The sequence below is a fragment of the Macaca nemestrina genome, chromosome 4, assembly GCF_043159975.1.
Source record: "Macaca nemestrina isolate mMacNem1 chromosome 4, mMacNem.hap1, whole genome shotgun sequence".
Taxonomy (NCBI): domain Eukaryota; kingdom Metazoa; phylum Chordata; class Mammalia; order Primates; family Cercopithecidae; genus Macaca; species Macaca nemestrina.
In genome coordinates this window covers 160958687-160973495 of record NC_092128.1, presented here as the reverse complement: position 1 = coordinate 160973495, position 14809 = coordinate 160958687, and the positions used below count along the sequence as shown (strand labels likewise).

Genomic DNA, 14809 nt, shown 5'->3' with positions numbered 1-14809 from the left:
GGTGGGAGTCAGTTAAGGGAGAGGGGTCAGTAGAGAACCATGTGTTGTCATACCAAAAGACTCTCTCTCTGGGAAACAGTCAGATAAAAGGAAAAAAATGTTATATGAAGAAGGTGTGGCCAAATGATGGATGACTGCAAATTCCTGTTAAGAAATTGTAGAATTCATTCTTTGGACCAAAATCAGGAGCCACTTGTTTTAATCCATTTTCATGCTGCTAATAAAGACATACCCAAAACTGGGTAATTTGTAAAGGAAAGATATTTAATGAACTCACAGTTCCACATAGCTGGAGAGCCTCACAATCATGGTGGAAGGCAAAGGAGGAGCAAAGGCACATCTTACATGGAGACAGGCAAGAGAGCATATGCAGGAGAACTTCCAAGTATAAAACCAACAGATCTCTCGAACCTTATTCACTACCATGAGAACAGTGTGGGGGAAACTGCCCCCATGATTAAATCATCTCCACCTGGCCCCACCCTTGACACATGAGGATTATTACAATTCAAGGTGAGATGTGGGTGGGGAAACTGCCAGATCATATCACCACTGAACACACGATTCTTTTTAACACCTTTCCAATGGTCTGATTCTAACAGTTGGGAAAGATAGACTGACCAGCAGGGTATTTGTTTTCAGTACTAGAAGATTGTTCCATATCTCATATGCATTTCAAAACATACAGCAAAAACATATTCTAAAAATGCTAATGCAACAGATACACCATGTATTTCTTTTCATTTTCCAAAGGTTAGCTAAAATTTTAGGAAACTGTTAAGGTAGGATTATTACCATTTTCTAATAAAATAGAAGTCCATTTTCCACCTCCAGTAGCTTATAGGTTTAGTTGTTGATACCAGAAGAGTTACTCAGACCTAGATAAAGATCAAAGGCAAAAGCAAGGCATTTCCCCACTGATTTACTGCTTTTGCCTTGCAGCTGTTACAGTCCATGGTGGCAAAGACAAGGGGGAACACCCAGTTTTCCTCCACTATGTCCACACTAGAGGGAGAAATACATGATAGTAGTTTGGAGGGAAAAGGTTAGGTCCCAGCAGCTGGTCTCCAGTTCTACCCAGAAAGATAGGTAGCCAAGAGAAGAAAGAAGAATGCTGCATGTTGGCCAATCTCAGCTTCAAATGCAGCTGCTCGTTCTCTCAGTCTCTCAGCAGCTGAAAATGGGCAATGCCCATTGATTTCTCTTTTGCCTCCTAGCTTTGCCAACAAGTGCTAGTTGTGAAATGTGTTAAGGAAAATACTTTATTATTTAACTGAAAATAATTAACAGGGAAAATATTAGACATAACCACGCCTTCCATTATTACCACACTTAAAGAGTAATTTGTTTCCAACTTTATATATCGATGCAAACATATCTGTACATTTTTTCACATAAGAGGTTTAGACAGGACTAGTGATCATTCTTCAGAAACAAGAACTCTTTATTTTGTTAAAAGGAGCACAGGGACATATGAAGACCAGACAGTTACAACACTCTCTTGAGAAGAACAAGGCATAAGCATTGAAGAAACTAGGAGATAACACAGAAAGGAACCACCATTTTCTCTCTCAAGCAAACCCTCATCAATGAATATGCGATCACTGATGGGTTCCAACCCATTTTCCCACCATTTCGTAGTTCCTTTCATTCCTGAAATGTCTGTGTGCTGTGCTTATCTCCACACTCATAGTGACTATTCACCTGGTCTCAACCACAAGACCTCTTTGTATACTAATATAGTTAGAGGCTAAATACAGCTAGGGAAACCGTAGACAAACTTTGCAAATATCTGTCTCCAGTGTCAATCCCAAACCCCAAACAACCATCTTTGTTTAGTGGGCAAGAGAGGGACCACATTGATTTCAGAACCCTCAGAGAGCTGCTTCTCATTATATAGGCAACGTGTGAAGACATATGATTTATATTGTGTATGCCACTACTTTTGTTCAGATTGACTGCATTACTGTTTATGCACCTATTAACAAAGTTACATTATTAAAAAATCTGTTGAATTTTAAACTAAAAATAATCATAAGGCACATGTCTTGCACAATTGAAATTAGACAATCCTTGCCTCTAAGTAAAATGTTTGAGGAGGTTTATATCACACTTACTGAAATAGCTTCTTATTTCTGAAGAGGTTTCCTAGACATTGACCAAAAGCAGAGAAACTGAAAGATGAGTTATTTCTAGAAAACAAACTTTTTCTATAGCACTACATTTGTGTGTCTGTGTGTGAATTCAGTTGACAACAGTAATGTTTCTTTAATCAAAACAGCATGTATTGAAAAATGAGATGCCATAAAAATAAATATTAGAACAGTTAATTTTTATCAAATACTTATGCAAAGGTAAAATACTTTTGCACACTGTAAATTTCAATACAATATACATTACATTGATTAGATTACAGCTTATGAAAGGTGAAAGAAATACAAAGAATTGCTTCTAACACACATACTCCTGATGTGTTGATAACTTTATCTGCATTGTCCATTTCATTTGCTTGAAGTTTCGGTGCATCCTTTAGCAAAATAAGCAGGTCTCACTCCATTGTTAGCACAGCGTATTTTGTAAATGAAATAATAAACATATAAAAATTACTTTAATATTTGCCTCAAGGGGGAGCTTACAGTTCATCTTGCAGATCCTTTGTGATTTCAAGCCATTCCAAGCTAATGTTCTGATGCCATTCCTTATACAGATTCAGAATTACAAAATTCTGGAACCAAGTCAATGAGTTACTATACTTCCATGCCACTTTCTTTTCTGCTGCTCTTTGAAATCCACAGTGTGGACTGGTTTGGACTAGTTTTTGTTCTTCCTTTACTGAAAAACATAAGAAAAAATAAGTTTAGTGCCTAAAACTTCTTATTAAACTAAGCATGTCTTGGTCCAAAGGGAGATATCTCAGACAGTTCTTTATGAAAGACTCCTCCTCCTCTTATCAGTATATTTTCCCATTCTTCCAAAAACTTCTAGATTATTCAAATATGTGAAGATGGCAGACGGTTCTTGTGAATGATAGAGAAAACAAAACGTATCTTTTCCTGTTTGACATTTCCTAATTTAGAGTTCATTTTTGTTGTTGTTTTTTTTATTGTTGTTGTTAATTTTTTATTTCCATAGGTTATGGGGGAACAGGTGGTGTTTAGTTACATGAGTAAGTTCTTTAGTGGTGATTTGTGAAATTTTGGTGCACCCATCACTTGAGTAGTATATACTGTACCCAATTTGTATTCTTTTATCCCTCACCCCCTTCCCACCCTTTCCCCCTGAGTCCGCAAAGTCCACTGTGTCATTATGTCTTTGCATCATCATAGCTTAGCTCCCACTTATGAGTGAGAACATACGATGTTTACTTTTCCATTCCTGTGTTACTTCACTTAGAATAATAGTCTCCAATATTACCCACGTCGCTATGAATGCCGTTAATTCATTCCTTTGTATAGCTGAGTAGTATTCCATCATATATATATACCACAGATTCTTTATCCATTCACTGATTGATGGGCATTTGGGTTGGTTCCACACATACAAACATGTGCCTGACACAATATTAACCATTTCCATTTTATTCACCAATAAAAACCTTTATTTTCTTTGATCAATTATTTTGGAAATCATCTTGCTCCTTGAGTCTCCTGTCACTAATGTATGCTGAATTTAATGTCAAATCATCAAAACAATGGTATTATACTATGTGTGCAGATGTGCCTATTCCCCTCCTCCCATCAGTTCTCCGGCTCTGCACCTAAGTCACTTGATTTCTGGAAGCTTACTGATGCCTCAGTCTCTGAAACCCTTGTGGTTAAACAGCAGCTTGATGCTTTGGTAACATAACAGTATCTTAGTTCCTCTAGATCTGAGATACAGTTTCACCCTTGTCAGATTTGGCATTCTGGCCCACATTTCCAGCCTGTGCTTAGGGTTCTGCTATCTTCTGTCTTTCCACAACATAATAACTTTTCAGGCACCCGCAGCAGTTCCCTGTTCCTGGGTTTACCTAAGTCATTCTGTCTCTTTTTTTTTTTTTTTTTTTTTTTTTTTTTGAGACAGACCCTCACTCTGTTGCCCAGGCTGGAGTGCAGTGGCGCGATCTCGGCTCACTGCAAGCTCCACCTCACGGGTTCAAGCGATTCTCCGGCCTCAGCCTCCCAAGTAACTGGGATTATCGGCACCCACCACCACGCCTGGCTATTTTTTGTATTTTTAGGAGAGATGGGGTTTTGCCATGTTAGCCAGGGTGGTCTCAAACTCCCGACCTCAGGTGATGCACCCAAGTCATTCTCTACTGGATGCCCTGTCAAAAGTAGATTTCTTTGGGCTGGTTTCCTCGGGATAATCTCTTGCCTGGACCAAAAGTGTTTGTCCCAGTTCACTGTGTTGTGCACTTACTTGCTCCCTGACCACCCCAGCCCCAGTTCCCAGCATCTGCCTCAATCTTCACAGACGTCTCCCCATCCCCTCCTCTCCATCTACCAGACATTGCAGAATTCCCTCAAAGAGAAAAAAGAACTATTTCTAAACACACCTGACCATCACCCTTTTAAAATATTACTTAATTCATTTAGATTTAGCTGTTTTGATTACTAATAAAATATTATGTCCAAATTGTATGGTTTGTAGATTTCCATCCAAATAAGTAAGATTAACACAACTCTATTCTACAATCATCTAACATGTATGGAATATAAGCCAAGAAAGTTTATAAAAAGCACAAAAATGTTCTAAGTGGTTAAAAATGGTTATTAATGTGACTTTTGTGTAGAATTAGTATTTCATTTAAGAATTACTTAAATTTTTTCTAGGTCTTTTGTTACTTAATGGGTTCTTTAGGGTTTATTTCAGCAAAAGAAGAAGGTGAAGTAAGGTCAAAAGAGAAAAATGCATGTTTGCAGGTCCTTTCTGATGGAGGCATTCTCTTGATCAGTTCTTATTTAAACCACTCAGACAAAGATGTCTAGCTTATTCTAGCGAACATGCTCTTACATAAACAGAACAGCTTTTCATTTTTTTATTTTGACACATATTTATATTTCATTTTTATTTGAAAATGAAATAAATTTTCATTTTATTGAATTTTGTTTCATTTTTATTAAAAAATTGGGACACATGGAAAAACTTCTCTAATTCTAGGGTATGAGTAAGCAGATACAAAAGTCATAATAATCTCCCAGAAATCTTGCTGGTAAAATAGAGGATTTTATTTCAAGATACCTGGCAAAAAGTGACCTGTTTGAACCACTGTATTTTATTTCCTATTCTTAAAAGATCTTTTTGAAATAAAACAGAAACCTGTGACTTGAATTTTGAAAAGTAATACAAAATGAACCCCAAAATATCAAGTCTTACATATAGCTTGATGTCTCGATTGAAAAGTCTAGCATTAATTCTTATACTTTATAACAAAAAACAGTTTAGTAGAGTGTATATGTTGGAAGTTTACAAACATCCAAATTTCAGATTCAGCATGGACACTAGCTATGACTAGGTAACCAAGGCAGACTAGGTAACCCATCTAAGACACCATCTTCTCAAATGAGAAATACAAACAGAAGGGTAACTGCTTAATAAGTCTTGTGAGGATTAAATGATGTATTACATTAATCCTATCCTCAATGTATATCTTATTAGATTGTATAGGATTGTATGTATAGGATTAAAGGAAAATTAAAATATAATTAACTTTATACTAATAGCTTTAAAACATTACTGAAAACCTATTTAAAGTTTTTCAAATTGTCTCTACATATATGAGTTATTTACCTTTTATGCAGCATCTGGAAACAACAGGTTCCAAAAGCAACCAGTATCAGTAACAGCAGGGGTATTGTTGGTATAACAACATAAATTAGATTGGGAATTATACCTACAAAATAAAACAGTCTTCATGTGAAAAGATAGTTGAGGAAGAATTCTAATGCAAAAATATGTAAGAATGTTTCAAAAAATTAAGGTGAAATAGAATTTTCAATAAATTGGCCCTAAAGTTCTTCTCAAAATATTGAAAAATCTAATGAAATAATATACAGTCATGCACCACATAGTGACATTTCAGTTAGTGATGGACCACATATATGACAGTGGTCCCATAAGATTATAATGGAGCTGCCCTCTATAGGTGTACCGTCTTTTATATTTGATATCCTATTTTACACACTTCTATGTTTAGATAGGTTTTGATATATAAATTCCATTGTGTTACAGTTGTCTACAGCATTCCGTACAGTAACATGCTGCAGGGGTTTGTAGCCTGGAAGTAATAGGCCATATCAAACAGCCTAGATGTGTAGTAAGCTATACAATCTACGTTTAAGTACACTCTATGATGTTCGCACAATGACAAAATCGTCTAATGGTGCATCTCTCAGAACATATCTCCATTGTTAAGTGGCACATGACTGTATTCATATTTTGGTAAAAATTAAAAACAAAGTTTTACGGTACTGCAAATTGAATGGTACTGAATTGTAGTGATATCAAACTGTTCCAATTTGATATCCATACTTCCAAAACTATTATTAAATCTACAATTCAGACATGGACTAGCTTTCATTAATAATCTTAGCTAACTCATTTCATTACTCTTTCTCAATCATTACTTACAAAAATAAGTACTTATTATTAAAATAATAATTATTCAAATTATTTTAAATATATTGGGTAAGTAATTACCTAGCCAATAAGCTTAGTGTCATGATTGCATACAAGAGTCACTGGGATTAAACTGAAATATGCAAATATTAACCGATGATACAGTCACGACTCAGAGACACAAGACTCTGGCAGCACAAAGACTTATCTTAATTAAATTCTAACATGAATCATTTTTTAATCCTGTTCCATCACATTGGATAATGCTAGGTATTCTTAGTAAAATTAAAAAACTGTGACACTGTAATTCCATACAACTTAAAACTACTTTAATAAACATTTGTTCAATTTCATAAGAGAAAATAATATTTCTAATGTGATTTTTGTTTTTCTGGGTGGGGGGACAGAGTCTTGCTCTGTCTCCCAGGCCAGAGTGCAATGGCACAATCTCGGCTCACTGTAACCTCCACCTCCTGGTTTCAAGTGATTCTCCTGCCTCGGCCTCCCAAATAGCTGGTATTACAGGCACCTGCCACCATGCCCAGCTAATTTTTGTATTTTTTACTGGAGACAGGGTTTCCCCATGTTGGCCAAGCTGGTCTCGAACTCCTGACCTCAGGTGACCCACCCACCTCGGCCACCCAAAGTGCTGGGATTACAAGTGTGAGCCACTGCGCCCAGCCTACGGATCTTTTTAATTAGGTTTAGATGTTCTGAATGGTTTTAAAACCAAGCACCTGAAAAGTGAAAAGCACTAAGCCTTAATATCATGTCTATGCAGAAAAAGCAAATTGAAGAACTATGCATTTAACTTGTAAATTAAAAGTCATCATCATGACTGATCTGAATAATTCTGGTCAAAGTGGACCAGATGCAGATAAAGCTTTCCACTTAACTGTGCATCACTTCATTTACTAGCAGAAGACAAACTCATGAGCAATGGGGCATCTGAGTGATAATTTGCTGTTTCCACCCATTCTTGTTTGACTTCAAGCAATTTAAGGATTCAGCCAATCCCTAAACATTTACCAGCACACCCCTGTTTGCTCTCCACTGAATGTGCCAGTTTGCATCATGACACCTACATGTTGTTAGAGAAATTTATTGTAGGATCCAAAGTTTTTTTGTTGTTGGTGGTGGTGTTTTTGTTTGTTTGTTTGTTGTTGTTGTTTGCTTTTTTGAGACAGGGTCTCACTTTGTTGGCCAAACTGGACTATAGTGGCATGATCACTGCTCACTGCAGCCTCGACTTCCCAAGCTCAGGTGATTCTCCCACCTTAGCCTCCAAGTAACTAGGACTACAGGTGTGTACCACCACGCCAGTCTAATTTTTTGTATTTTTTGCAGAGACGGGGTCTCGCCAGGTTGCTCAGGATGGTCTCGAACTCCTGGGTTCAAGTGATCCACCTGCCTCAGTCCCCCAAATTGCTGGGATTACAGGTGTGAGCCCCTGTGTCTGGCCAGACCCAAATTTTAATGTGGATCACTTAGTTTAGTACCACTCTGAAGAAAACAAAACAGGTTTTTCTATTCAAATACTAGCTTAGCATAATTTTTTCTAACCTAGTTCAAAAGTAAATTTCCATAGGACCATACTTAGTGAACCACTTCTCCAGGCAAGACAAGTTTCACTGGGTCAACATGAAGCAGCGTTTGAAAGTAGTTCATTTCTTGACGAAGTTAAGGACACATGAAGTAATTACCTGCTTCAGTAACAACCACATTTTGATGGGTGTCTCCTGGTTGATTTGTAAGATAAGGCTTTTCTGCGGGAGCTGTTGGATTAATCTCTGTAAATAATAAGAAACACCAGCATATATAATGATTAAACAAGAGAATTGAAAACACATATAAATATGAAATTATATTAGAAAATAATAAAAACGCCACAATTTTGATTTCTGAACAGCTTACAGCTAATAAAATATAATCTGAATTTAAATTTACGTGAAGTGATCTAACTCTAAAGTCAGCATTTAATTATCTTTGAATAAAAGATGGAGTTGATACATTCTCCCTTAAAACTCCAAACTGTAATTAGCAATCAACTGTGGGTCTGTTGCAGGCAATAATGGTGGACCAGGCACAAAGTTAAGCAAGGCTAACCAAGAATTGGCAAACATAAGAGTGTGATACATTAAATGCAATTCAGAGACAAGCAAGATAATTTCTTTACTAATATCAGTGTATTATTTAGGTTTCCCCTTGCAATAATAATCAGCAGATGATCGTATGTGGATTGAATTTGGAATTGATGATTCGAGCAACAGTGTTATAAGCCACATTTCTGTTCTGCACATACAACACCGTCCTTAGATTTGCTTTTCAATAGTGTCCACTTTTAAAAATAATAATAATAACACTAAATTAAAGCTTGCAAGTTGTTCCTTTCCCTAGTTTTATAGATATCTCTTTAATTGCCACACACTTGATTTTTTATTGTTTTTCTAACTTTTAAGTTCAGGGGTACATGAGCAGAATGTGCAGGTTTGTTACATGGGTAAACATGTGCCATGGGCTGGGCGCGGTGGCTCACACTTGTAATCCCAGCACTTTGGGAGGCCTAGGCGGGTGGATCACAAGGTCAGGAGATCGAGACCATCCTGGCTAACACGGTGAAACCCCGTCTCTACTAAAAATACAAAAAAATTAGCCGGGCGTGGTGGCGGCCCCTGTGGTCCCAGCTACTTGGGAGGCCGAGGTAGGAGAATGGCGTGAACTCGGGAGGCGGAGCTTGCAGTGAGCCGAGATTGCGCCACCAGCCTGGGCGACAGAGCGAGACTCCGTCTCAAAAACAAAACAAAAAAAAAAAATAGAAAAACCATGTGCCATGGTGCTTTGCTGCACAGATCATCCCATCACTTAAGTATTAAGCCCAGAATCCGTTAACTATTATTCCTGATATTTTCTCCTCTTGTCACACACTTTAAAATTGCTGAAGTTTCTTGTCATGATTTGGTATTGCTCTATTTTCTGTTTTTCTTTTCCTTAAGGAACTATTTGTTAAATAAATAATTCAATGAAAGTAAATTGAATTATTTTAAAAAACATAAATTTGTTTCCATTTGTTCCCAAAGTGTGACTCTCTACTTTTGTCAATTGAAATAAGAACACACGTAACATCTTACGTAGTCTTTAAGATAGAGAAGAATTTTAATTTAATGTTTACCATTCTTACATTGCCTTATAATGTCATAGAGTCCCCCTTTGTTGGAAGTTTAATCATACACCATTTTGTAGTAATATTTGTTACTCTTGTACGCAAATTTTACCCTGACATTTTAATAGCCTCCTCTGGGTTTCAGATTCAGTCCTAGACTCTACATACTCTTCTAGAGAACTTAGTCATCCTATGCCTAGTCAACTGGTATTTTTAAACAAATAATATAAATATTATGCAAAATATCACTAAAAATTGGTAAATACATAAAACTTGGTAATTATATAACCAAGGAATTTAATCAAACCAACATCCTTTACAAAGCAGACACTAAGCTCAACGAGGGTTAACTGAATAGAAATAAAAAGATATAAAAGATTAAATCATGACATAAAAAATAAAAATCCTGAACACATTAATAAGGCCAACAGTAAACCTGTGAATGTGCTTCAAAACAAAAACTACATAAAAGAATATTTTAATAAATATAGATTATTTGAAGATTTGGGTAGAATGGAGAAGATAAAGAAAGAATAATTTTATATCATAAATGCTCTTGCATGAGTAATGTAAACCTAGATTACCTAATACAAAAACAAGTAAAGAAGATTGTAAGATTTATAGTGTGCTAAATAATGGCATCAATTTGAATGCAAAAATAAAATAAATACAATGAAGGGTCAAATAATTGACCTCTGAACTCAAAAGAAAGGAGAAGGCGACAATGTAATATTAAGAATAATGCAAATATTGTACTTGTATTATTCAATAGTCTTAAGTACATGGAATGTCACAAATTTAAAATATTAGAGAATTTCAACTTTATATTTCTCCAAGAGAAAAATAAAGGATATAAGCACATAACAGACTCAGCTTTGCAAAGGCTTCCTGGAGGGTAATGATGGGTTTAGCAACCAAGATGGTTAAAGAATAAACTCACCAGGGATATAAAAAGTTGGCTAATACACTCAAGAGCAGGATAAATGTAAGACAAGGGTAAGCCTAATCCAAATAATCCTTTGTGCTTTATGGTATTAAGAGAAGAAGAATCATGTGATTTCAAGAGAATAATGGAAGCAGCAGTATTCAACTATAATTGCCTTCTGTGAACATGTATTATGAGTTCAAGTAGACACCTCTTCAGAAGAGTTAAAATGAGACTTCCAAACACTGCGGAGGAGAAAAACAGCAAAGAAATCTCAAAGCCTAAGGATCTAACTTGACTTTCTCAGATGATTTTAAAAAATGAGTCCACGGAGTTTATATTAGTCTCTCTTTCAGTCAAATATGAATTCAGATTATCTATTCTATTCAAAGTAATTCAAATTGACTATTTTAAAAATCCAGAACGCATGCCAGTATAGCTCAAGTCAATGTAAGATTCCCATTTGCTGCATATGACAAGTAGTGGGAGATTTCAAAAGAAAGCTCACTGAGGAGGCATGTTTCAAGAATAGGAATCACAGGGAGAACGAATCATATCTTCCTGCTTTTTTCCACTACGGGACAATGAGCTACGATAGTCTTATTTTTACTGAGTACCACATGTCAAGTATTATACCATAAAATGATAAGCAAATGTTCCAGGAGAAAGTACTTTGTTCTCTTAAAATCAGATAAAGAAGTGCTGCTCATGTGTGTAAGTCTACAGGTGCTTTGGTGACTTACATCTACTTCCCACATATTATAGTAACGTTTAAAATGTTTTAAAACAGATATTTATTGTTTACAAAATCTATTTACAAAACAATTGGTTTTATTGTTAGAAATGATTATTTTTTCTTAAAGACATCTCTTCAGATGTTTTTATTCACTCTCTTCTTTGAGCTCATTGGGCAGTTTGCTCTACAGCATATGATATACTTCATTACACAAGTGATGTGAGAAGCTGCAAGGTAATTTTCTATTTCACAGCAGAAAAACAAAAAGAGCCACAGGTAGTGAAAATTAAAGACAAAACTTACTACAATGAAACATGCGCAAAATCTTCTATACCTTCTTTTGCTACTGCTTACCTGGTTCGTACTTGCAAATATAATTGTGCTTCATGTTGCACCTGTCATCATTCCACTGGTAAAGGTAGGGACCTCCAAGGCCAGGATTGGCAGTTGGTTGGTGATACATCACAACACACTTTTCACTTCCGCAGGAAGGTTCATCCGTGTACCAGTTTCTGCAAACAGAGAGTAACAGGAACGCTCAGATACATGACTACTAAATGATTCTGCCTGTCCTACTCTGAGATCCTCTACAGGTAACAGAGTCCTTCCTCTACCTCGTGGAGTTCCCCCGAATGCCTGTCAACTGCTCAAGATCCATACTCACCGGTACTGGGAACTGCTTCCATCAGACCACTGATAGAGATCCGGGCAGGCACCAGATGTTTGCCCATCTCCATTCCTCCAAAGCCCTATCCAGAAATCACCATCAGAAATCCCCGTTCCGGGTTTTGTCAGGTTTTGCAACATGCTCTCTATTAACTTCTGTTCTGCTTCATTCTCAAGGCTGAGGAGGACTCCTCCCTCACTCTCACAAGCCAGGCGCGCCTCCTGAAAGCTCACTCGGCTGGACAGTTCATGGAAGTAGGCCATTTTGTAGCAGGGATGCTTGAAGTCAGCAAAACACACCTTTTGGCCTGAAAAAAAAAAGATGCCCATATATTGATAATCTGAACTCTATTTGTAACAACACTAAGAATCAAAATTTAGGAACCAATCAAAGCAGAAAATACATTACCAGAAATGCTTCTCCCACTGAATTACTTTGTAAAGTTTATTTTCTAGCCTATTGCTTGCAATTTGTAAAAGCAAATTGATTCCCTTGTAAACTTGGAACATAAACTTTTAAACTCAGTACTTCAAGCAATGTTTGTTAAGGGAAGTTATAACTCTTCTGGCTTAGATTTTATAAACCAATTAACATAGCAAATGAAAATAGCTAAAGGAATTTCAGGAGTGTATAGTAAAGTGAGCTAAAACTTAATGAAAGAAGAATAACAACTCATAACGCAAATTAATTATCAAAAACAAGTAATGTATAATGAAACAATTTTATATAAGGTGTTCTGAAGAAGATACAAAGTGGCAGATTTAAGGTATAAATATTTGCTTTCATTTTGTATACCGGAAAGCAAATCTATTAAAATTGGAAGTTAAAAGAGGACAGAATGAAGGTAATTGGTAGTAATAAATGATTAATTAATATAATATTATATTGGAAGTGACAGGATAGAGTTCTAAATTCCTCACTATCTCTGAAAAAATCTCATTACCAATCTTTTTAGTATTTTTCTGGGGTCTTTGGGGAGATAATGTGTGTAAACTCCAATTCCGAGGCCAATGTCTTCTCTCATTTTACAGAGACATCTCTGATAAGTGATAAATTGCAAATTAAAATCTCCCAACTATGAACTTAGAGAATTAAGTACTTTTAAAAAATGAATTTAATTTAAATGTGAAAAAAATGATGGCTTAGAGAACAGTGGAACAAATATATCATGAAATAAAGGAGCTAGTAAAATCTTACCAATGGCTAGCTGTTGATTTCTCACAATTTGGATGGAGACCTGAGTAGGCTGAAATTTGGCCAAACTGGTCTTTCAAAGACAGTTAAATGATTAGCTCAAAACAATTAAGGTAATAAACATTTAGCAGACTTGAGAACAAATTATTTCTCTCAGCTTTAGAGGCTCTCCTTATATATTAAACACATATGAAATAACAATGTCTTCCTCTAATTTAAACTTAAAAATGCTCCATTCGTTCCTTTATGAGTTTGAAAGTAATAGTATTACATTTTTCGAATCTTCCCTAACTCAGAATTTTATTAAACTTAAAAAAAATTCATTTAAATTCACCTTTCTCTGTAGTTAATCTTACTACTGGTGGTTTTATTGCATATTTCTTCAGGAATAAAGATTAGGACCAACCAAATATCCAAAATCTATAAATAAATACACAGAATACTCTGAATTTGGAAGGGAAGTTTAAAATCTATTTTTTATCTTAAACCTGTATTTTAAAGATTTTTCTGTTACAGAATTCCATTCAACCACCTAACCACCTTTCCTGACATCTATTGATTATGTATAGTCTATACTATACCCAATAAAGTCATTATTTGTAGTATCCTGAAAATCAATTTATTTCAAGATATTAGCCAGAATCCCAAACAAGCGTAAAAGAAGTTTTGAGACCTCATAATGAGATTCTGCTCTAATAACATTTGTGAAGTCTTGAACACATAGGCAAAAAGAGTTTGGAAAAAAAATCTCAAAATTAAATTTTACATACCTCTGCATGTTAAGCAGTGTTAATTTTCCTAATTATCAAGTGAAATAGCTGCAAATATGCATGATATCATGTCATAATAAATCACAGATATTTATATTACATATATATGCCAGAGATAGACAGATAGATAGATAGATAGATACATAGATAGATAGATAGATAGATAGATAGATAGATAGATAGATAGATAATAGATTGACGTCAAGGATATTATGGTGTATAGGATTTAGCTAGTTCTACAAGCAATGGATTTTCTATTGTTCTATTGTCTACACTCACCCTTGTTTACCATTAAGAATGTACGGCAGGATTATAAACAAGATCCAGAATGGTCATTCTGTCTTGTTTTGATTTTCACTGCTTCTACTTTTGTTCACCTCTGCTCTCTGCTGTCAACTTTTAAAACCACCAACGATCCCTCTCTGTTACTATTTCCTGTGCCCAAACTGCTTTCCATAGCCGCTTCTACTTTCTTAGTCTTGCCCTCTTTTAGCTTAGATTTGGACTTGGAAAACAGACTATCGATTACTTTATGTAAAATTAAGACAAATTACTTTATGCTAAGAAATTAGGAAATAGTTTCACTACTTTCTTACAATTCATCTCCATTAACATTATTCTTGTTGGTATTTATGGCCTTTTCTACTATGTATTTAATTGTGTAGCCTATAAATAAAAGTTTTCAGTAGTCAGGGATTTGTGGGGTTGGGGGAGATTCTTGTATTTAAATACTGGCAAAAAAAAAAAAAAGCATTCA

At 35.6% G+C, this 14809-nt stretch overlaps 1 protein-coding gene across 4 annotated transcripts in view; it reads right to left on the bottom strand.

The window, feature by feature from the left end:
- Positions 1-182: 182 nt before the first annotated feature.
- LOC105498531 (chondrolectin) overlaps positions 183-14809 on the bottom strand; it is a 456577-nt gene continuing 441950 nt past the window's right edge. For all 4 annotated transcript variants that reach the window (XM_071095511.1, XM_071095512.1, XM_071095510.1 and 1 more), the window contains 5 exons: positions 12086-12395; positions 11776-11933; positions 8304-8390; positions 5773-5875; positions 183-2832 (listed from right to left, as the gene is read on the bottom strand). In XM_071095511.1, coding sequence (XP_070951612.1) covers positions 2748-2832; positions 5773-5875; positions 8304-8390; positions 11776-11933; positions 12086-12351 — 699 coding nt within the window. In that variant the 5' untranslated portion in view covers positions 12352-12395 and the 3' untranslated portion in view covers positions 183-2747. The remainder of the gene's footprint in view (positions 2833-5772; positions 5876-8303; positions 8391-11775; positions 11934-12085; positions 12396-14809) is intronic.